General features: G+C 41.0%; 1 protein-coding gene across 3 annotated transcripts in view; it reads right to left on the bottom strand.

The window, feature by feature from the left end:
- The window catches only part of LOC147435180 (putative methyltransferase PMT6), a 29,899-nt gene extending 19,557 nt beyond the window's left edge, over positions 1-10,342 (bottom strand). The window contains exons 1-6 of one of the 3 annotated variants that reach the window (XM_086488288.1): positions 10,050-10,342; positions 9,359-9,779; positions 8,804-9,093; positions 8,335-8,715; positions 7,931-8,183; positions 7,726-7,855 (exon numbers count right to left, since the gene is read on the bottom strand). In XM_086488288.1, the coding sequence (XP_086344414.1) occupies positions 7,726-7,855; positions 7,931-8,183; positions 8,335-8,715; positions 8,804-9,093; positions 9,359-9,779; positions 10,050-10,197 (1,623 nt within the window). In that variant the 5' untranslated portion in view covers positions 10,198-10,342. The remainder of the gene's footprint in view (positions 1-7,725; positions 7,856-7,930; positions 8,184-8,334; positions 8,716-8,803; positions 9,094-9,358; positions 9,780-10,049) is intronic. The other 2 variants (XM_086488290.1, XM_086488289.1) reach the window with 2 other exon arrangements.
- Positions 10,343-24,057: the final 13,715 nt, after the last annotated feature.

Raw genomic sequence — 24,057 nt, 5'->3', positions numbered from 1 at the left:
ATGAAATTGTTGTATCTGGCCTTTGGTGATGAAATTGTTGCATCTGGCCTTTTGTGCCGTGGGCTGTATAAGGTCACTTTGTATGACAAGTGTGGACAAAATTTTGCAAATGCTATTGCAGATTCAAGGGCTATTTCAGATGCAAAACTTTGGCATGCACGTTTTGGTCATCTGAGTTTTGTCAGTTTGCTGCGTTTGCAGAAATCTGATATGGTTGCTTCTTTGCCGCCTCTTGAAGCACCTGTCAAACATGTTTGTGAAGGTTGTATTTTGGGTAAGATGCAACGTTCTAAGTTTCCAAAGGATGGTTCTGTTCGGGCCCCATGCAGGTTGCAGCTTGTACATAGTGATGTTTGTGGGCCCATGCAAACTCCAATATTGGGCAATTACCTTTACTTCGTGACTTTCATTGATGATTACTCCAGGCATGCATGGGTATTTCTGCTTAAAGCGAAGTCCGAAGTTTTTATGTGCTTCAAACAATTTCTGGCTATGGCTGAAAATGTCTCGAAATGTACTATGGGCACCCTCCGCTCCGATCGAGGGGGGGAGTATATGTCTCATGAATTTAATGCATTTCTCGCTAGTCGTGGGATAAAACACCAATGTACAATGCCTTATACACCTCAGCAAAATGGTGTTGCTAAGAGGAAAAACAAGTCACTGACGGAAATGGCACGATGTATGGTCAAAAGTCAAACCGCATTCTTTTTGGGTTGAGGCTATCATGTGTGCCACTTATGTACTTAACAGGTATCCTACAAAAGCTTTGCAGTCTATTACTCCATATGAAGCATGGCATGATAGAAAGCCTTCTATTGAGCACATGCGTGTCTTTGGTTGTTTGGCATATGCTTTGGTGCCACAAACACAGCGCAGAAAATTGGATGAAAGGCTGTCAAATGTATGTTTTTCAGCCAGCAGTTTACAGCGTTTTTCAGCCAGATAGTCCAGAGTTTCTACCCCACAGCAGTAGCGTTTTCAGCCTACAACAGTAGCGTTTTTCAGCCCAGATTCAGCATCATTTTCCAGCCTACAACGACAGCGTTTTCAGCCCTCTGAAGACAGCGTTTTTATCCGGATAGCGTCAGTTTCAACCATCAGTCGTCGTCGCCGTCATCATCGACTTAGACTGTCATTGCATCATAGCATCAAGTACTTTGCATCAACACAATTGTACCAGATTTGTGCAATCAATAGCATAGACCTCTCTCGCCATCGAGAGAGGGGCCCTTGAAGGAGGGTTTGAGAACCGTTTGGTCTCGTATTCTTCTCTCTCTCTATCCCAATTCAACACCTTCATTCACATTGTCATTCACTTTGTTTGTGATCATTACATTCTCTCACTAAAGGAACAAAAGGCTCTCCCTTCTGTAAGTAAAAGGAACCCTTTAGCACACTTCGGAGCACTCACCTTGAGCAAAGTCAACAGTTGCACCTTACAGGAGGAAAGCCGAAAGGACAGACGAGTGCAGAAAAGCGGAACCTGTACAAGCAAAAAAAGATGGACCAGAACTCAAAGGACCACCAGAAGATAAACTTGAGAGTTACAGAGCAGCAGCCGAGTGCGAAAGAAAAGGAAAGATGAAAGCAAAACTGGTACCACATTGAGTGGGGCCCGAACCGAATCAAACCAATGAAAGTACAAAGCTTTGCCACCCTTGGGGCAAAGTGAAAGATCAGGAAGCCCTCATTTTTCTTTGATGGAGGAGCCAAGGCCAACTTCTTGAATTGGCGGCTCGACTTGGAATTACCCCCGACAGACTGAGGCCATAGGCGGAGGTAGTTCTAGCGGTACCCGGACAGAATGTTGCCACGTTTGCAATGTCAAGGGTGTTTAGGGCACGAGGACTTCTACGTAATGCCCTTAGGAAGGTTGTGATGTCCTCCTTGAAATCCATTGGTACCACAAGAACAACAACGTGGTTGACTATCGAGCTGAGAAAGCGACTTTGATAAATGAAGGGCAGAAGCAATGGCTACATGCCATCTCAAGTAAATCTTATCAATCGGGTAATTCTTCAAGTGTCTCGCCAATCTCGAGTCCCTGAGTACTTAATCAATCTGTTCACACATATGCCAATCTGCAGTTGATGTTTGTACTCCGTTCAGGCAAACTTGTCCGAAAAAAAATCTGCCCATATCTTCATTCTTTTCTTCAGTTTCCGCGCCAGATTTCAACTTTTCTTTGCCTTCCCACTGAGAGGTGTCATCTCTGTCAGATTCTTCATGAGAACCCATGTGTAATCTGGGATTCTTTATGGCTTTATGCCCTGTAAAACATAGCGATGAATACTGGAGCGCGCCCGATGCGCGATGTATGAAGTGTGGGAGTGGCTAATAAGTCTGCAATCGGGACACGAAGATTCTTTCCCAAGAACTGTGTACGCTGCAAAAAAGATCGGATCCTCCGTAGAAAGAGAATCTTTCTGTGCTCTGATACCATTGTAACAAACTTGGACACCCCAAGTCTAGATTCTACCGCGACACAGCACAGATTCACCTTAAAACAGTTCACAAAAGACGACATGGCCCGCCGACGTAGTTCCGTGCCAAGAGGTATTGGCCCCAAAGACTGGCGCCCCTTTCGGTATTTCTTTTTATATTAATCTTTGAGCAAAGTACAATTCCCGCGGGTGCTTGCTCTCAGACTTTGCGTCCAGATGCTCTGCAGAGTGAGCCCCCTTGGGTTCATTATAAAGGTTACAAGGGATACTGAAAGCAGAGCCCCAAAAGCTTCAAACTCAAAAGCAATAGTTCCCAAAAGCAACTGTTTCAAAAATCTGCAGTAAAAGCAGTCAAAATCAGCCAGCATAATTTCCGGAAATCCATATGATGCCACGTCAGCATGTCAACGGAAATTGCGGAGCTCCATACGGCCTGCCACGTCAGCCTGTCGGCACGTTTTCTAGGACTTACTGCCACGTCAGCCTGTCGGCGCATTACCCGTTGGCCTACCACGTCAACAGTGTGTGTCCGGGGGCCTGCTGCCACGTCACCAATTTGTGGCAGCAACAGAGACTAGACTGACTAGAGCTTATGCGGCCTTGGGAGGCTTGGAGAGGATGTGTTCGCAGGTTCAGTTCCAGGAACCTCGGACAAAGTTATGGCTCTTTGATACTTTAGTAGCCTCAGCTATGTTGTATGGGGTGCAGATATGGGGACCTTCTGTAGGCCAGGATGGTTGGAGACGTATGGAGACGCCCTTGGTATCTATGATCTCTCGACTGATCAGAGCCAAGGCCTCCGTATCCCATGCTATCATTTGAGCACAGCTAGCTGCCCCTCCTATGGAGATCGAGGCGCTTACCAGATCAATCTCCTTTGTGCACAGCTTGTGGGATACTACTAGAGAGATAGGCTAGACTCGCCCTTCTAGACAGTTAGCTCTTTAGAGGGACACTTCATGTTGGTATGCAGTGTGCACAGATGACATCATGGTTTCAGATGCATGGCTTCACCATGGACAGGCTGCCCCCTTTCCAGTACTCTCTTCAGACACCCTCGATGTCTCTTACACAGGTAAAGATTACTAGCCTCATTCGTCAGGACCTTACCCAGTTGGATACCAGGAGGACATGGATAGAGCCGCCACAGGAGTTGGGCACGAAGATGGCTTTCTATAGAGAGCATCTTCTCCACCTCATAGGAGATGGGTTTGTGATTCGACCCAGCTATATGGATACACATATGTCTCATGGTTTGCGGTGTGCCATTGGTAAGATACGCACATCCACATCAGCTGGCGATTGAGACTGGTAGATTTCAGAGGGATACTAGCAGACAACAGGATATGCCGTTTATGCCAGCTAGAGCCAGAGACAGAGCTACATTACATATGTCATTGCAGAGTGTACTATGAGATTCGGGGCCGTTTCCACTGCTTATTCAGAGAGGGTTTCGGTCCTTTCTCTGAGGTCATGAGTTTTGAGGATCAGAGATGTCTTGGGCTATATCTACTTGAGTTACACAGATATAGAGACACTTTACTGGGGAGAGCTAGAGAGAGACAGTCCTAGAGATAGATTACAGATTTGGGACAGTCAGAGGAGCAGCCATCACTGCAGAGCTCGGTCCCCCACTCATTCGACCACTACCGACACTCTCATCGACCGAGCACTCGAGCTGCGGAGATCCAGACGGCCACAATTGAGGAGAGGTGTGCTACACAGCATCGACACATACTACAGTAGAGGATTCGAGCCATACTCTCTCGACATCCAGAGTGCAGATGAGGATGGATTCTAGTAGTAGCAGTTGTTGGGTCTAAAGGCCCACTGGCCTCCTTTGTACATTTTTTATAGTCACACCTTGGGGTGTGCACCCCTAGGGTCACTTAAGTCTCATAAAGTACCCTAAACATAACAATTAAAACATATCGAATAGCGTGCCATACAGCCACGCTAACCCATCCTGCGTCGTTCTCTCTCTCCTACGCTATCGTCTACAGCAGCAAGAAGTCATCGCTAGCAGTAGGAGCTCCATTGCTTTCTTCAAACTGGTATCAGAGCTTGGTGTCAAGCTTCCCACGTGCGGTGTCTCTCCCTCTCTCTCTTCGATTTCTATCAACTCCTCTCTCCACGATTTTCAGCCAAACAATTATTCTCTCTCCTCTCACTACAATTGTGAGAGTCATTGAGTCTCTTGGTTGCGACAAAGAGGGATTAGCAGGTGAATTCGATTACGGAAGAATTTCAACTTTTCACAGCATATCGAAGCTTCACAAGCTGAAATTTCATTAACAGGTTGAGAAAAATTGGGGGGTCTGCCCAATTTTTCAGAAATTTAAGAAATTTGACTGTCAAAATTTGGGGTTTTTGCTGAAATTTTAACAATTTGCAGACATTAGTCAATGTATTGCAATTTGTGGATAGTTTGAGCAGAGAATTTGAGAATTATTCTTTGAGTTTTTCAAGAAATTATAGAAAAAACGCAGGTTTTACATGTATTAGCAACGTTTGTGGCGCACATTGATGTATTTTACATGCGGAATACTCACCATTGAGTCTATGTATTGCTGAAAATACATTTTGCAGCAATTTTTACTTCATTTGCAGGTTAAAGGTTGTTGCAGATGCACTTAGGTTTTACCGTTGAAGTGGGAGTATTTATGGTAGTCTTATTGTGCTAGTCCTATATGTGGATGATATGTTGATTGCAGGCAAGCACAGGGTTGTCCACGTTCGACGTACGGGACGTTCCGTACGTTCCGTACCGTACCGTACGACTCGTACGTTCCGGACATGAGTCGTCCAGGTTTTTTTTTTTTTTTTTTCGGGGCGATTTTTGGTGTGGGAATGTTTTGCATCTCGACTGCATTTGAACAAGAGCCCAATGGCTGCATTGGCTCAAACCACCATGACCTATGTGCGACGAGGCTTGGGTAGCGGATCTACTATGGCCGCCACCACTTTGGAGATCATGATTCTTCTTTCTTCGGACATTGCCGTTTCCAATGTCCATGGACAGATCTTTCATGTTCTAACTTGTAAGACTTAAGTTACAAGTATTTAGTACTAAGCAGTGTTAGAAAAAAGCCGGGGTCTAGTGTATTTTAACCGGTTGAAATTATAAAATCCCGGTTAGATTTTGAGCTTGCCTCTAAGAAAACCGGTAAATTTACACAAGTTCTAGTGTAATTACCGGCAAAAGCTTCAAATTTTGACCTAAAAACTCAAGTTTTCCCTTATTTTGATCGGTTAGGAAAAATGTTTGTTTCTAGCCCTGGTACTAAGTACTAAGGTCGATGTCATGACTCATATGATCTATCATGTGTAAGACGCATGATTTTTTTTTGCATCGTACGTTACGTCACCGTACGTCTATTTTTTTTTAGTTCGATTAGTACCGCACGTCTTCGTACGTGTACCCGTCGTACGTGACCGTACGTGTCAACTATGGGCAAGCATAAGGAATCTTTGAATGCCTTGAAGAAGGAGCTGAATTCAAATTTCTCCATGAAAGATTTGGGTCCAATTGAACATATTTTGGGTATGCGCATTACAAGGGATAGACAGAAGCGTCTCTTATTCCTTTCTCAAGAAAAGTACATCAAGAAAGTGCTTGAGAGATTTAATATGGCTGATGCTAAGCCTCTTGGTGTGCCTCTACCACCACACACAAAGCTTAGCAAACGTGATTGCCCAAAAGAGGATGCAGCTCTCCAGGCAATGAAGGGTATTCCTTATGCACCAATGCGTGGTTCTTTAATGTATTCCATGGTTTCTACACGAGCACACATTGCTTATGCAATGGGAGTTGTTAGCAGGTTTATGTCTAACCCTGCCAAATTACATTGGGAGGCACTGAAGAGCATTTTGAGGTACTTGAAAGGTACACACGACACATGCATATGTTATGGAAAGGGTACATTGTCAATGCGGGGATTCTGTGATTCGGACATGGCAGGAGATCTTGACACTCGGAAATCTACCAATGGTTATATCTTTACATTGGCTGGTGGAGCTATTTCTTGGTGTTCAAGATTGCAGAAGATTGTTGCACTAAGCATTACAGAGGCTGAACATATTTCAGTCACAGAGGCTTCAACATTTGGCTTGGCCGTCTTGTGAGGAGTTTTGGTCTTCCATCACATGCTCCAGTGCTTGGTTGTGATAGTCAAAGTGCAGTATGTCTGGCTACAAATGCCATGTTTCATGCTCGTACCAAACACATAGATGTGCGGTACCATTTTATACGACAGGTATTGGATGATTGCCTTGTCACACTGACAAAGGTCAAAACACAGGATAACCCTGCAGATGTTCTCACTAAGTGTCTTGCTAAGACACAACATCAACATTGCTTACACTTAGTGGGAGTTGCTTAAAGGTAGCACAGATTCAAGCCTTTTAAGTGGGAGGTTGTTGGGTCTAAAGGCCCTCTGGCTTCCTTTGTACATTTTTTCTATAGTCACTTATACCTTGAGGTGTGAACCACCCCTAGGTTCACTAAAGTGACCCTTCATAATGTACCCTAAACATAATAATAAAAACATATCGAATAGCGTGCCGTACAGCCATGCGAACCAATCCTGCGTCGTTCTCTCTCTCCTACCCTCTCGTCTATAGCAGCAAGAAGTCATCGCTAGCATTAGAAGCTCCACTGCTTTCTTCAGTAGTATTTTTGTTCTAGTCTTTTTGTACCTAGACATGGTATTAGATTCACTATTTTGTATCAGATTGGTCTCATAGGTCATTTTGGCCTTTTGAAGACGTTAATATAACATTTCATTTCATCTCTCTCTCTCTCTCCTCTCTCTCTCTCTCTCTCTCTCTCTCTGAATACTGTGGACCCCCTATGATGCTACCTAGAGCTGAAGCAAAATTGTGGGATACAAGACCATGCCGCAAAAAGCGCGGTATGTGCATCAAGGTAGCATGTGGGATAAAACCACTAAAGGGTCGGTGGGTCGGTGGGTGTGTGTGTGTGTGTGTGTGGGCGCAGCGCACATAATGCCAGATGATATGCCCTTAATCCAAGGTGAAGAACCCTGTACTCAACACCGGCCTCTCAAGATCGATCACTCACTCTTCTGTGTAGCCTGAAGGACATGGCTGAGTGTCCCACTAGCTGTGAAAGTGTATGTTTGATCTCAGTTCAAATACTCAGAAGAAGGTGGCAGTTATGATAGAAGGCTACCACCTCTAGCCAATTACAATCAATTATGGCTGCTCTTGGGAAAACAATTGAAATGGTTAGAATAAAAAAGAGGGATTTCTTTACCAAGGGTCGCAGCATGCGATCCATTTCCAGTAAAACATCCACCATTTGACACCCCTTTCTCTTTGCTGATAGAACTCGAAAGGCATGAAGAAGATCATAGGTCCTGGGATATGTTGAAAATGGCTCACACCTGCATTAATTGGAACCAATCAAAAGATTGCTCCCCCAGCTTTTTCCACTTTGAGCTTAAAGCTTAACCACTAACCAGTCATGAAAAGTTCCAATCAGGCCCCTGTCATAAATTATAGGCAATGTGTTTTTTCCACCTGATGGGACCACATTTATTACCCACAAGGGTTTGTCGAAAAGTGCTGCAGCCAAGCCTCCATAGTAGGCATTCATATCCATCACATTCCGGAAAAAGTTGTCAGGAACATCTAGTATACTCCAGTAATAAACCACTTGCTCCTTCCAGAAAGCAGTATCTGCATTGAACTGGTCCACAGTGCCTCTTAAACCTGCATTTGTTCAGCTCAAATTCAACCCTTCCTCTTCAACAAACTAAAGTCAGGGTAGTCAACATAGCTCATTAAAAACAGATCAGAAGTACGGAAATTGTCAATTCAATTTCACATGCAAAACGTGTGGACTGAGAAGGCACTCTCGTACCTCCAAGACGCTGTGATGCAACCCAGAGACGAGATGGCCAAGGAGGCAGCTTCTCATTCTTGGGATAAGGAGGATGACCAGCACGGTAGATGCAATTCTTCATTGGTTTATTCCAAGGCTTGTCTGGATCATCTTCTTCATCACAAAGAAAATTCTGATGTTCATCGTACTTCACTTGACATGTTTCATGCAGTTTTTTTTGCCAAACGGCTGTCTGAACCTCACGGGCTACAAGCTCCCAACACATTGCAGTCGCAAAGTTCAGAATTTGCTTCCATTCTTGGGGGAAATCTTTATCTGACCTGTAAGCTGGAGGGGCAGAGTAAACGAAGTAGCCTTCTGGTCTCAAAACCCGATCAACTTCTTTTAGCAAGATTCCATCTACCAAAAGACACAAAAAAAACACATTCAAGAATACAGTGGGGCTCATTACAGGAAGAAATGTTAGTTATAGAAAGACAATTTCTACCAAACTTATGCCAGTCAACTCGACAGCGCGAGCAGTGGACCATGTCAAAAGATTTGCTGGGATAAGGCAAGCGTTTAATGGCCAGAACTGAGAGCATGGCCAAAATACCTCGCTCTAGTGCAAACTGAAGCTGATTTTCATGCTCATCTCTAGGTGCAAATGACATGGTATTTATTCCCAAAGGTGTCAAGTAGGCAGAAAAGCTTCCTACACCACAACCAACATCCAAAACTTGTACTATGCCTGCTGTGCTCAAAGTTCCTTGCCCATTTGTTATCATCCTTCCTAACCTGTTAAATGGATCAGAAAAAAAGAAACCAAAACTTAGATGTCTAATCAGGATTCAAGAAACATCTGCAGTGGAACAAGGGAAAAGAAAAAGATACCATATGAACGAAATAATAAGGCCCAATTCACCTTCAAGAAAAACATGCAAGTCACACATTCTTTGCAGTCATCCACAAGCCTTACCGCATTTACAAGCCTATAGAACCATCATGCACAACACTGACTTACTACAAGGACATCTCAGCTTTGAAGAAAGGGTCTGCTGACCTCTCAATGTACTCCTCAGCACCATGCTTAAAATGTGTACCACCACCTGGGAACCACCACATCGATCCATTCTCATGCACCCAATTCTGACCACCTTTAACCTCGGCAAGCTTTGAATGATTCACATTTGCTCTCCAAATGAGATCCCTACTTTTGGGCCACCTTATGGGGATCTGGTAGCTTTGAGGAGGTGGAACAAGACAAAAAGGCTGATCCTTCAACGGGGGGCAATGCTTCTCCAAATCTTCCTTCCGGTCATAATCAAGACTCTTTGATGATATTCGGGAGAACGATCGGTTATGACATGGAATCAACTCTGCAAAGTTTTGTGGGCAAACATGCATTCCATCCTCTGGAACTTGTCGCTTGTCAGGTACTGAGATCCTATTTGGAAGCCAGGTGTGTTCATTTTGAATGCCTACTGCAACATGCAAAGATTATTTAAGGCTCTCTATGCAGAACAACATTATATCCAGAGCCTGTTTTGAGCAAAACAACAACTAACATTCATTTCACGTGCATCAACAAAAACACAGATCAACAAGACAGATGTGCAATCATCACGAGGAGCTGCCTTCAATCTACATCAGGCTAGGTCGGTTAAAGCTTGTTCCCAGCAGTTGGATTGATCTCTAAGCTTTAAGAACCAGCAGTGGATTGATCTCTAAGCTTTAAGAAAAACAAAAATTACCCACTGAGCCCGGTGTGTAGACAAGGCGCCTCTCTCCAAACAAGGTGCCAGAGTAGAAGGAGATGATGATAAGCGCGAAGGTAGCGATGAGAAGCTTCCCAGAAGGAAGGCCGGCCAAGTGGGCGGTAATAGATGAGCCTGACTGCATTTCGCTTGGAGGGTCTGTCCGTGCTCACTCCTTTACTACATCAGCTGCTGGAGCTGCTCAACAGTGAGGGTGGGTTCAGACTAGGCGGCGGAAGAAAAATGCAAAGGCACTCTTCCGCGGGCCCTCCATTTTTCTTCCCGAAAACAAAACCCCGCCCCCCCCAGGGGGAAGAGTTGATGGCCTCTCTAAGCCCCCTTCACTTTTTCACTTTTCCTCCTCCACATTGTTCACACTAGGCGACAGTAGATTTACGAAGGCTTGTTTCTTTCGCCGGTTCAGTCTGAACCTAGCCACTCTTGGTTCAATCCGCTACTCAGAGATCAATCCACTGCTGGTTCTTAAAGCTTAAAGCTTAGGGATGTAAAGCTGTGGCGTTGGGTGACACAACCGTTGATCCCAAATGTGAATGCGATGTGAACTAGGTGTGAACTCAAACGAAGGTGTCCTCGTTGTGAATTTGCATTGAACTAGACATGAGCTCCGCAAGTTATTGTGCATTGCAATTTGGTGGTGTGAATTGGATGTGAACTTGGCATAGATATGAAACTCAATGCCGAAATTGCTCATAGCGCATGTCAAAGGGGCGGTCTCACCCCCTTAGCCAACTTCTCAAGAGCACCAACCATTTGCAAGGGGCACCATCCACATGGAACCACCACAGTGACACAAAGAGTCACTTGTGCTTGTGTGTGTGCATGTAAATTCCATGGCCCAATCTTTGTCTACACTCAATCTTTGTGCTTGGGGGGGGGGTGAAATAGAGTGCATAGAAGACATGGGAGAATGACAAATGAGACTCTTTAAATATCCCATCTAAATGAAATAGGCAAACCTTGAACTAATGAGTAATAAAATTTGGGTATACAATAACTTCCAACCCATAAATGACTAAGTAGAAGTGTGGGATCAACCAGTTCACCTATCAGGTATAAGGTAGGAGTAGGGTGGGCACGGCCCAATCTACGCATGCATTGTTCAGGGGGGCTCCTAAAATAGGGACTAGGGATCTATTTAGGGCAAGGCTGGTTAGAGATGAGCATGTCGTAGTTCATCAGTCCTCGTACTGGTATCAAAGCTCGGGGAAGAGGGGCAGCCATGGAGGAGGGAAGCACGTAGTGCGTGGATTCTCTCTCTCTCTCTCTCTCTCTCTCTCTCTCTCTCTCTCTCTCTCTCTCTCTCTCCATGAAGCATGGAGGCATGGCCTCTCTTGGTGGTCTCTCTCTTGATCTATCTCATGAAGCTCCAAAGGTGACAGAGGGCAAAGGTAACCGCAGGAAATCACCCTTTCATGGCGACGCCGATCAAGAGCGGCCTTTGGGAACAGTCTCTCGAGGTGAGAGCTATGCTTGACCAACCTCCCCCAAATTCAACGAGCTTTGCCTTGGGAGATGTGCATCAGGCTTAGAAGAATTCCCATTTCTGCACCATGCTTGTTAGAAAGCTTCACACAGATTGCCCTACATCCTGCTGCTTCGTGCACTCTGTTGAAGCGACCATCAATGTTTTTTTAACGCTTTCGTTATAACAAATGCTACTCTCTTCGGAAAGAATCGAGGTTGGTATGTTTGCTTGTAATCATTGTACATGTCTACAGTGATGGGTACTTTACATCATTGGCTCTATGCACACGGTGCACTCAATACAGATGACGTTTTCTATGGGTAGCAAGTAAGCATGGCCTAGCTATCCAGCAACTAGTTCATGGGACAACATGAATAGACTAAGAGAGCTTCAAAGCAGGTAATCTCTTGTTTGCACAGTGCACACCCAAGAACATCTAGTATGACTACCTTCTTTAGGGTGTTGAGAATCTTTTTCTTTTGTTCATAGAGAGATACAATTATTTCAAGATCCAATTTGTGAATAAAACTCCAACTTGAGAGAATCTATTGTTTAATTTATAGCACTCATTGTGCCCGTAGGAGTGGATTTTAGAGGATATGACCCAACTAAAGTCAAATCACTCCTTGAGTGTTGATGGTCATTGATTGGCCTCTTCACATTTGAGCTTTCAAGGATAGAAATCCTCAATCTACCAAGGGGTAGTGGATAGGTTCAAATTCACAAGTTGATTACAAACACTGTTGGATACGGTAGACTGTGTTAGTCACCATTAATTGCTACTTTAAGCAGTTTTCATGCAGAATCTAACCAAGGGGTCAGACATTGCAGAATATAGCCAAGGGGTTTGGATTGCCAAGGCAACACCCAAGGTTACCAATTCAATATTGCTTGGTTGTCACTGATCTCTAATTTAGTCTTTTATAGGTCAAAGACATACTAGGTCTTTTTAGGCATGTAGTGTTCAATTTCCAGGTACGCTGTCGAGAAATTTGCGGTCTTGCCAGGAAAGCACCGAGCTTATGGCTGTGAGAGTTTGTGAGAGAACTCAACAAAAACTATATGAAGGAGTTAAACCATAGATGCCATGAAGACTAGGGTTTGGAAAGAAGTGCAATCAAAGAAGACTCACTCTTTCTCTCTTGCATTCACACACACAAAGAAAGAACGCAAAAAAAAATGTCAAAACAATACGAAGATGAAAACATCAAGGCTATGGTCATATCGTATCATGGGTAATATGAAAGGGTTAATGGATGCGTTAATGGCATTCAATCTTGGCTGACCAAATAGGCTACGAAATGTTCTTTGGAATTGTAGTTTTGTGCTTACCATAATATATATATTTTGTCTAGTGATTGGGATTAATTGTGTGTACAAATCCTCTTGGTTCATAGCAAGATAACTACGCTTACATCAAAAGAAAAATTATAGTCTATGAAAGGTAGTATGATGGGATCCGGTGATAGAAGTATTTCATTGAGCCTTTCAGGGCCAAAGAGAAACACTATACGTTGTTGAAAGTGTATTTTACAGCTAATCCATACGTTAATTCTAATAGATTGTACAGAGTGAAAGCGATAGAAATGATCATCGTGTGGGTTATTCATCTAGGATAGTATGTGAGAAATGTAGATATGAGAGAAGTGAAGAGATGAGAATTTTCCCTCCCAAGCCCTATTCTTGCCCGTAGACAATAAGGATACTGCGGGGAGAGATGTACCTGTAGCAAAGAGAACCTAAAATTTGTAGAGAGGATGAATTACTAAGAGTGAGAGAGATAGATTTGGTTAAGGAGATAAGATTAGATACATATATATATATATATATATATATATATATATATATATATATATATATGTCGAATTAGAGATGAAAAAGAAAACAATAAGAAATCAAGAAAACATCAATGTAAAACACATCTTACTTGACAAACTCTTCGGCACCATTATTGATGGAGAGAGAAGAAGAGGGGAGCACTCCACTTTGATTGATATGCCAAGTACAACACCTTCTTTGATTAGAGTTGATCTTCCAAGGATAGCGTACAAGAATGGCTAGTCTTCCTCTAGGAGAAAGTGTAGGCTTGGGCTTATGTTAATGGGGCTAAGTACAATTAGGCATTACTACTCACTCCCTCAAGAATTCCTCTCATCAATGGCTTGAATGCTTGAGTTCCTTTTCAAGGAAGAAGAGGTCCCCTTTTATAGGTGAAGGGAACCCCCAAGGGTTTACACAAGAAGAGAGGAGCCAGTGTGAACAAGAATTGGAAAAGTTGGAAATGAGCTGCCCCTGCATGATGTGGCAGACTGGGGTCCAGTATTTTGATCATATCTCCTCAACCGTGGCTTCAAATAAAAAAGTAAAAATATGGGCAAAAACTTCAGCTCATTAGCTATGATTTTCATCTTTAAATCGTTTTTCAATTTGGATTGGAACCTTGTGTAAAAAATTCATCAAAATAGGGTCCATTTATGGCAGCAAAAGTCTTCATGTGGTCTCCTTAGCCTAAACTTTCATTTAATTCCAAAGGACACCTCATGCCATATGAAAGCATGACATTGCTCCTTGACAAAGTTTTGTAATCATGCTTGCAATAATGCATTAAAATAAGTGTATCTTTGAAATCATGCCACCTAGTGTCCCACTAGGATTTGATTCTCTCCTAGTAGCTATTTAAAAAGAAATATAAGAAAAGTATAAAAAATACATAGAATATATATATATATTGGAGTTTACCCTAGATATAGGATCTAACTAGGGTGTGAGATGATAATGAAATAGTAGAAATAAAGAATCAATGCTTTTTGCCCCAAGTTAAAGAGGCGGAGCTATTGATGCTTTTCCCATAGTATTTTCTGATGGTAAAGTAAGGATATGTTACCCTTGAGAAAAATAATAGGATGAGATAGAAGGCTTATTATTATATTTAAATATGCATATGTACACTATAGAAAATATAATTATGTATCTAAAAAAATACAAGATAGATCTTGTAGCATGCGTTCCCACTATGTACGTGTCACAGCACGACAACGCAGATATGATTTGGTTTTATTTCATTTTTTTAATATGCTTTGATTGACTTTTCTAAGTAAGATGTATAAGCTAGAATGCTTTCATCCATTTTGCTCTTCAGACACATGACAAGGTCATGTAGGAGCAAAGAATTTTGGAGCACTAGTGTACCAACCACCTATGTGACGTGAAAGCAAAGAGTGCTTTTTATGCATTTATGCGATCATAAACACACCGTTTGTATATATCGGCATGCTAAACACGATCAAATAAGCATGGAGCATCCTTGTACACATCCGGCAAGCCCATGCATGCCTATGTACTAAGAAAAGCAACCACCAAGAGCGTAGTTTCCGAAAAACAAAAGTAGAGAGAGAAAGAGATGAAGGTTGTAGAGTTTAAGGCTTCTTACCATTATCAAAAAGTGATTACTGATAATCAAAAGGCCCTTTGATTTGCCGCAAGAGAGCAGTGATGAGAGCTATATAGAGGATTCCACCACACCGTGAAAAGAGAAGAGAACGTAGTAAGCAAATAGAGAGAGATGGTTCATCTTCTTCTTCTTCCTGCGAGAACGAGAGAGAGATTCTTATGGAGATAGTGACGGAGAGCTTGCACCACTTGGTATAATACATACATAGAGTTTCATTGTACTCCATGCAACTGATGCCTCTAAAAAGAGAGTAGTAATGCTCCTATTATTGTAAAAAATTTATTTGTTTATGTTTCTTCGTCGTATGTCCGTTCAAGAAAAAATAAAAATAGCATGTAAAGAAAAATGTTGTGAACCATGGCTTCGCTTAGCCTATCTAAATTAGAAAACAGACCCGCTTTTCACCAAAAAGCGTCGAAAAGCGTGAAAAGTACACAAAAAGCAAATTTTTCCCAAAATTAAACCTTGGCTTCCCTAAGACCCATAGATTAAGGATCGAGCTTTGCTTTTTACAAAAAAACATTGAAAAGCACAAAAAGTGAGGAAAAACTTAAAAAAAAAACAAACAAATTGAACCGTTTGACCTACCAGAACATGAAAACAACTTTACTTTTCATTTCAAAACCTTCCATCAGTGCACGACAAGTATTATAAGCCAAAAATTAAATTAGCGTACACTGAAAATCTATTTTCTATATTTTTAGACGAGACTCAAAAATTAGGGATTTTACATCCTCCCACACTTGAAAAATTTGAGGTGTCCTCATCTCAACCTGAATATCGGATAAGTAAGTCTAAAATCCTCCATAAATATAATCTAAATTGACTTTTCGATAAGATATCTAGTTATAATATTGTCATGGAGAGGTTTAGGTTGCAATTGTATTGAATTATGTTGGAGCATTAGTGAGTTTAAAAGGTAACAAAAATTCTACATTTTTCCTTAATCTCTAGTTGTTGTATGTACACAAACATTTGATTGATCTCCTCCACCTCGAGCGTTTTGAGTTTTGTTGGCTTGAGCTCCACCTTTAGGTTGTTGATTTCCTCCTAAACAAGGTGGTCTATTATTGTTGGATGGTCCATTCCTTGTAAAGATTGGATTCCCAGGTTTGAAATTTCCTCAGTTCTGTGGTGGTCTCTAGTCCTAATACAAGTTCTATTCTGCTAGATTAGGTCTAGGCTATTAATTTTTTAAGTTCCTAAGGGAATCAGTGTCTGTAGTTTTAGCATCATTTTTTCTTGCAAGTTTAATTTCTTTGGATCATTAAACGAACAATCACGAGATACATGGTTAGGCTCAAAGAAATTGAAGCAAAGTTGATCTCTGATTGCCTTCCTACGTAACATGGCTTCTTAATTCTGAGAGTATGAAGGTCTATACTCGTCCTCTAATGGAGGTCTTTTGAATTCATGATCTCTGACTTGCCCTCACTACCATTTGATATTTCGAGTTTGATGGGCTTACCTGCATCAAGAACATGTACAAAATTGATAAGTAGCAGGCTCTGGAGTCTAGTCTTCAAAGGATTGTGTAGACCTGACACAAAACATGCTACCTTGACTTCCTGTGTTATTCCCACTGGAGCGTACTTGACAAGGGTCAAAAAATGTTGAAAGTATGATTCTAAGTCTCTAGCTCCTTGAGTACAATCAATAATTTCATTCATGTGGTCTGAGTGATATACCTTATTCTGATTATTCTTCTTTTAACTGCCATTTAAGATAAGCCTAATTGTCATGTTGGGATTTACACGATGATCCTTCCACCAATGCTTGGCCATCTTTTCAAGTTTGAACTTGTCAATGATAGCCTTGTTCTCGGAAAATGAATGAGTAAATCAAAGTAATCATTTATACGCTCAATCCAATCCTCGAAAACCTTGGCTACATCTTTGCCTTCTCCGCTAAATTTTTTAGGTTGTGACTTCCAACACATAACATCGATGTCACGATCAATGATAGTCAGCTAAGGTGCGATTGGGACGTTGGCATTATAGCTACTCCATTTCCTCTAGGATGCCTAGTTGATTACTGCATCATGTCAAATCCAAAACCCTATATTCAATAGTCTATATGAAAAAGTAAATGGTTGATAATATGTTGCACTAATTTTCTTGCACTATAGGTCAAAAGGATGAGCGAGAGAAAGAATTTTAAACCATAATTTCCTAAAAAATGGATACTCATTTACACCTAACTAGAAGACAAAGTCTAGTTATGATACATCAGAAGTAAGTTATACTATCGTCAAACCTCCTAAGCTTTTACTAAAGTAATTAGAAGTCACTATCACCAAATTTCATTTTTGATCTACTTAAATAAAATTTCTCTCTCTAAAATAGCCATTCTAGCGAGAGAAAATAAAAATATTAGAATGGCAAATTATGTACAATGGGCAAAGCGAATGTGGTCGTGAACTAAAGAGTCCCAGATTTTGAATCCATTTTTCAATTTTTCAAAAATGCTAACAAAATTGGATAAGAATTCAATCAAGTTTTTATGGGGAGAAGACGGGATATTTGCGAGTCGAAAAGAGTCCAAAATGGATATTGAAAGCCTGAAAAGAGGCAACAAAGTGTCATAAATGTCATGTGAGTTTACATTAATGTCTGTAGTATATGACACCAAGGGCTGAACAGAATCTTCCACAAACACAACATCCTACGAGACCAAGATACACTTTGTTTGTGGATGATACAACCTATAACCTTTGCTTTCAACACTATAACCAACAAAAATACATTTGACAGCCCTATCATCCAATTTCATGTGTTGTGTTTGTGGCACCAAAGCATATGCCAAACAACCAAAAATACACATATGCTCAATAAAAGGCTTTATAATCATGCCATGCTTTATATGGAGTAATAGATTGCAAAGCTTTCGTAGGACACCTGTTTAGTACATAAGTGGCACACATGATGGCCTCAAGCCAAAATGAATGCCCGTAAAGCTTGAACCATACATCGTGCCATTTTCGTAAGTGACCTGTTTTTCCTCTCAGCAACACCATTTTGTTGAGGTGTATAAGGCATTTTACATTGGTGTTTTATCCCATGACTAGCCAGAAGTGCATTAAATTCATGAGACATATACTCCCCCCCTCGATCAGAACGGAGGGTGCCCATGATACATTTCGAGACATTTTCAACCATAGCTAGAAATTGTTTGAAGCACATAAAAACTTCAGACATCGTTTTAAGCGGATGCACCCATGCATGCCTGGAGTAATCATCAATGAAAGTCACAAAGTAAAGGTAATTGCCCAAGGATGGAGTTTGCATGGGCCCACACACATCACTATGTACAAGCTGCAAGCTGCATGTGGCCCTAACTGAACCATCCTTTGGAAAATTCAAACACTGCATCTGACCCAAAATATAGCCTTCACAAACATGTTTGACAGGTTCTTCAAGAGGCGGAAAAGAAGCAACCATATCAGATTTCTGCAAACGTAGAAAACTGGTAAAATTCAAATGCCCAAAACGTGCATGCCAAAGTTTTGCATCTGAAGTAGCCTTAATATCCACAACTACATTTGCAAAATTTTGCCCACACTTGTCATACAAAGTGGGCTTATACAACCCAGACATAAAATGCCAGATGCAGCAATTTCATTATCGAAATTGAGATCATGTACTATACATTTGTCGTCCACAAATTTGACTACTAGTCCAAGTCTAGCAAGTGCAGATACAGACAAAAGATTCTTCTTGATCCCAGGTACGTACAATGCATCAACAAGTGTGAAAGAACTGCCATTTGCAGCAGTCAACACAATCTTTCCAACTCCCATAACAGGATAAGAGACATTGTTGGCACAAATAACAGAATTCCGATTAGGGACATCCTCGAGGGAGGTAAACAAGTCATGATGAGAGATAATGTGCTTTGTAGCACCACTATCAAGGTACCACACTTGAGTATATGCAGCAACTGACAAACATGCATCATGGATATTAGGATCATAAGTGCACTCTACACTAAAAGCCCATTTTGCATCAACATTAGCATCACAGTCTCCTTTCACAGAAGACTCAACAATAGCTACATTTATAGTGGAACCAACATTTGCAGTGGAACCAGCTTCTTTCTTCTTAGCCTCGTTGGCCTTCAACTTAGGACACTACTTGATCAAGTGATCATTAGCTTTACAATTGTTAGCAACAAGCTAACACGGATACCATTTTTCGGAGCTCCCATGTAAAAACACTGATTATTTTTGATAAATCGGGAATATTGTAACTCCTATTTTGCGGATAAACCTTGTAATTGATGAGCCGAGGCTACAAGCTTCCAGATTATATCAACCTATCATTACCTATCTTTAGTTAGAGCTCCCAGATTATTAGTTTTGACCACCAAAAACCTTGGCTAAAGTATAAAATCCATTTTTTGTAAGTTATTATTAAGTTTTGGATAATGAAATACACAGCGTGAGCTAACGGCGCTCACTTCTCTCCTTCGTGCGCTTCCTACTCCCTCCCCGCTTGTCACATTGCAGTCGCGTTTGTTGCATTGCAGCCGCAGGTAAGAGCTCTATGCATTGATAAACACATCATAGTATTTTGTAGCTTCTGGCGTTACCGATCCGCGGCCTAATTTCATCATAAGTAGGAATTTATACTTCAAATTTAAAAACTAAGCATAGGCGGGGTATTGGGATATCATTGCTAAGCATTTAGGTGCATTTTGGGTAAAAAACGACCAGGTCAAAATCCACTGTTGTTAATAATCGCAATTTTGGTACCTTACCTAAAGTGGAATTTGAGACCATAAGCATGTGTGCTTACGTCTTATAAACATGTTCTAGAAGTTTTGTTGCATTTGGATGTCATTTGATGTTGTAACAGAAGTGATTTGTTTGTCGATGAGCGATTGGCTTTTGGTGATTTCAGTCACTTGAGTGTAGCTTGAGTTAGATGCAAGTTGTTTGTTGTTTTTCGAGAGATTGACAACCTCTTGTAGCCTCTATGTACTAGTTGAGTCAGCTTCGTCCCATGGATTGACAATGTAATCGTGGTTGTCACTAAAACTGCGATAATATAGGATAGTCAGGTTAGACACACGTCCCACATTTGGTGCCGTTGTCGGGGATCGAAGAGACCTAAACTAGGAAAAAACATGAGCGTCTTGTGAAGTTATCCTTTAACTTCCTCTAGGATCTCCTAGAGTAAAAACTTTTTTTTATAGAGACCGCATAGCTTAAGATTGTCGTCTTTTGCTGTGTAGAGGCAGCTTGGAAGTAATCATACTTGTCGAGTGCCTTTAGGATTGTAGAATTAAATTAGGATTTTGAGAATGGTTGATAGATGAGACAAGTCTTAAGATCAATGCTCAGGAAACCATAACAACAAGAAAACGAGTGTTTGTGGACACTTTCCACAACCCCATTGCATGAGAACCTAGGAGTAGGGTAAGTAGGATCCGAGGTGGATTTCAGGACATTGCACTCTCCAAAAGAATCATTGTGAGTTGTTATTTGAAGTGCATAATTTAAGGTCTATGGCTAGAAATAGCACGAAAAGACTCCAAACCACTCAATCCGACTGGAGAGTATGCTTAGAAGTTGTATGCACCAGTGGGTAAGTTCAAGGACTCTTTGAGGTAAAAATTTCAAGAGTTTGCAAAAACTCAAATTATTTACTTTTTCTTGATATTTTAGGCCAAATTAAGTTTTGACTTGATTCATAGGCTTAAAACAACTCATGAAAAGACTGTCCATGAAAAAAGTGCAAAAAATTGTTCATTTTGGACATAAAGTACATAATCGCGATTATTTACTTTCAGCTCAAATTTGACTAAGGTTGATACCAGTGACTCGTTGCATGTGTATAAACAACTTTTGTAGAGGCACAAAGATTTGGATCACCAAACTGGCAAAAAACTGGGTAAAAACTAAAGTTTGTACTAACTTTTTGAAACTTGAGTGTAAATTGGAAAAAAAATTGTCCAAACTCAATGAAATTTGATTCAAAGGCTTATATTGATGTGATAAACATGTGTACATGCTCACTTGACCAAAAAGATGCGAAAAGGTTAATAGTTGTAAATAATCGTGATTATATTCATCTGCCCCATTTTTTAACTTTTTTGATTAAGTTAGCATACCACTAGTTTTACATGTTGTAATAAGCCCACAAACCACATTTGGCCAGATTTGGATCATTGGATTGAAAATTGGGACAAAAATTGTAAAGTCAGTCTGCAGACACAAAACTGATGACCATTCGACCAAAAATAGTCCAAACTTGATGAAACTTGGCTAGAGACCTTAAGTTGAAGTGCTTAACAAATGTGTGTCAAGATTGGGGCAAAAAACTTGCAAAAATTATCCAAAGTAAATAATCGCGATTATTTACATATGCTTCAAAAATTGACAATGTTGCATATATGGACATACCACAAGGTCAAGAATATCAAGTAGACCACACAAATCTATTTTTGGTGAAATTTGAATCACAAAACTGAGACTTAAGCTAGATTCTTGAAAACTGAGTCTGTGGACACAAAACAGTTGATAAACTTGAACAGGTTTTGTCCAAACTTGTTGAAACTTGTCCAGAGACCTTAACAGGTTGTAAACTTGGCAAATCAAACCAAAAAGGGCAAAAAACTGACAAAAGTAAATAATTGTGATTATTTACTACTACTACACAGAGCCACCCATTTTGACTTTTGAGCTTGGACAGTGTTAGACCAACATAATACAAGACCACCGGGAAAGTTTGGGTTCAATCGGATCCAAATGGTACATGTTCACTCAATTTTTGAGGTGCAGATTAGTCCTTTGATTTTTGCCAAAGTCGAGTTTGGAAATTGCAAACGTTGACTCAATTAGCTCGATTTGCAGTGATACACATAGACCAATCATAATAGCTAGCAAAAACTATATTGTCCTTATAGAAGAGTAGTTAACTTGATCAAATTTGTATAGGAATCATGTTGTAGACGAGGAATCGGTAGCTCAAATAGAAAGTGCAATTTAGTCAAGTGGAAGAAATTGACAACAAGTCAATCCAAAGGTAAGTACTCTATCCAGGGCTTCATAAGTCTTTATGAACCTTAGATCTGGTCGTGTACTAGGAAATCAGAGCATACTTGGAGAAACCTCCAGTAGAGTATCCACTGAAGAAAGCGTGAATCAAGGCAATTCCTTGCACACTATTCTTGAAGAAGTCTCAAACACTTTTTTTAGATTCATCATCTGAAATGTCTTCCTATTCGACTCACTTGAAAACCGGAATGACAATACGCTATAAGCATATAATCTCTTTTTATAAGAATAATCGCCATGGAGCTCAGGTTTACCTGGATCCTAACGAAGAGTATGCCATTCGCATTGATGACCATGGTATTGCATTTAAAGAAGAGATTAGGGAAAACAAACAAGGAAAAATGTACATGGATCAAAACAGAACTCGGTATTTATAAGTCAAAGACCCTGACGTGATAGACGAATGGGGTTTAGATGTAAACACCATAATTCCAGATATGGCTGCAACAGAAGGACCACCAACCTTAGAATTCGAAGGATATGATCAAGTTGACTTGAAGCCTTTGAAACGGCTTAGTACTGATAATCCTAGGATCGGAGTCTATTGTTGGGAGGATAGAAACATCAAAGATCTTCTGTGGACTTCGCATGCCAAATCAGGACAACTGATGGCCATGAAGATCATCTATATCTTCAAGATCAAGGATAAGGGATCGATAGACCTACCAACCTACCTGTTTAGGGATTGTTATAACAAAAACTTTGTTATGATGACTCCTGAGGAGGTAGAACAAACCAAATACCAAGGGTATTCCATAAGGAATTGGATATTGGGACAAGGACCATAAACAATTCCAAGAGATGAACACCGTGAGACCAGAAACCACCTCATCACGCAGAAAACCGGGTGACACTAAGGCCAGTCCGGGGCTACATGAGTTACTATTTCCAACAGACTGGTTTGAAGGACTCAGAATAGGACCAACTGCCAAGAGACCAGGAGTTGAACCAAAGAGACGTGTCAGATCAGCTGATTTTCAGAAATGGGTCAAAAAATACAGTGGAGTCAGGGGATCCATACGACCACTTAGTAAGCTTTAAACAAGTGCTAAGAGCAGAACGGATATTCGATTTCCATACTCAATTCGAGGGGTTTGGAATGACATTAGAAGGAAAAGCATTAACATGGTTTCAAAACATTCCACCGAGGTCAATCATGGATTTAAACACATTAGCTCAAGGATTTGTAACTACTTGTTCCAAAACGGGGATCAAACACAATACGGTAGCTCAAATCTACAACTTTAAACAGAAACATGGTGAGTCTGTTAGGGATTGTGCAACTCGAATGAAACAATACATTGCCAGATGCCCAGGGTTAGAGATACCTGCAGAAGAACGACTAGTATCATTGTTTCTAGAGGGACTGCTAAACAAAGAACTTCATGCTATATTGTATAGCAAGAAGCATACAATCCTAGAAAAGTATGTGTCAGATGCTATTGACTTAGAAGACAATTGTGATATTTTCAATGAAGAAGATGTCCCTAAGGATAACCAAAGTGAGAAAACAACATCCACTAAAGCAGCAAAAGTGGGAAGGACTGCTGCAGCACCACTGTCAGCCATTAAAGACATGCTCAAAAGAATGAATGACATGATGAATAACATGCAAAAAGCACCTATGAGAGGACCAAGACAAGGGGTACCTCAACAGGACACCAATTAGACCACATAAATGGTGTGCAATCGAGGATAAATGGACTTACCATGAGGCCAATGAGTGCTACTACCGACCAAAGTATGATGAAAATGTTCAGTACGTGCCCATGAGGCCATAAGGACAACCCATGTACAGATACAGCCTAACATGGCATCAGCTCAAAGACCACCAATGAGTATGGAAAGACCTCAACGCGTGTTGGGTCAACAACCTCCGTATCCAGGACATAATGTAGTGCATGTAAAGTACATGCACCCCGAGAAAGTCATAGACGAACAAGCACTAGTGCATGGTACACCCTATGCTGAGCCTAGTCCATCTACAGTAATGGTAGAAGGAGATTGG

This window comes from Adiantum capillus-veneris, chromosome 18 (genome assembly GCF_014529385.1).
Source record: "Adiantum capillus-veneris isolate H3 chromosome 18, ASM1452938v2, whole genome shotgun sequence".
In the NCBI taxonomy this organism is placed as follows: Eukaryota; Viridiplantae; Streptophyta; class Polypodiopsida; order Polypodiales; family Pteridaceae; genus Adiantum; species Adiantum capillus-veneris.
Note: the sequence above shows the minus strand (reverse complement) of the source record. Positions and strands in the feature narration are given on the sequence as shown.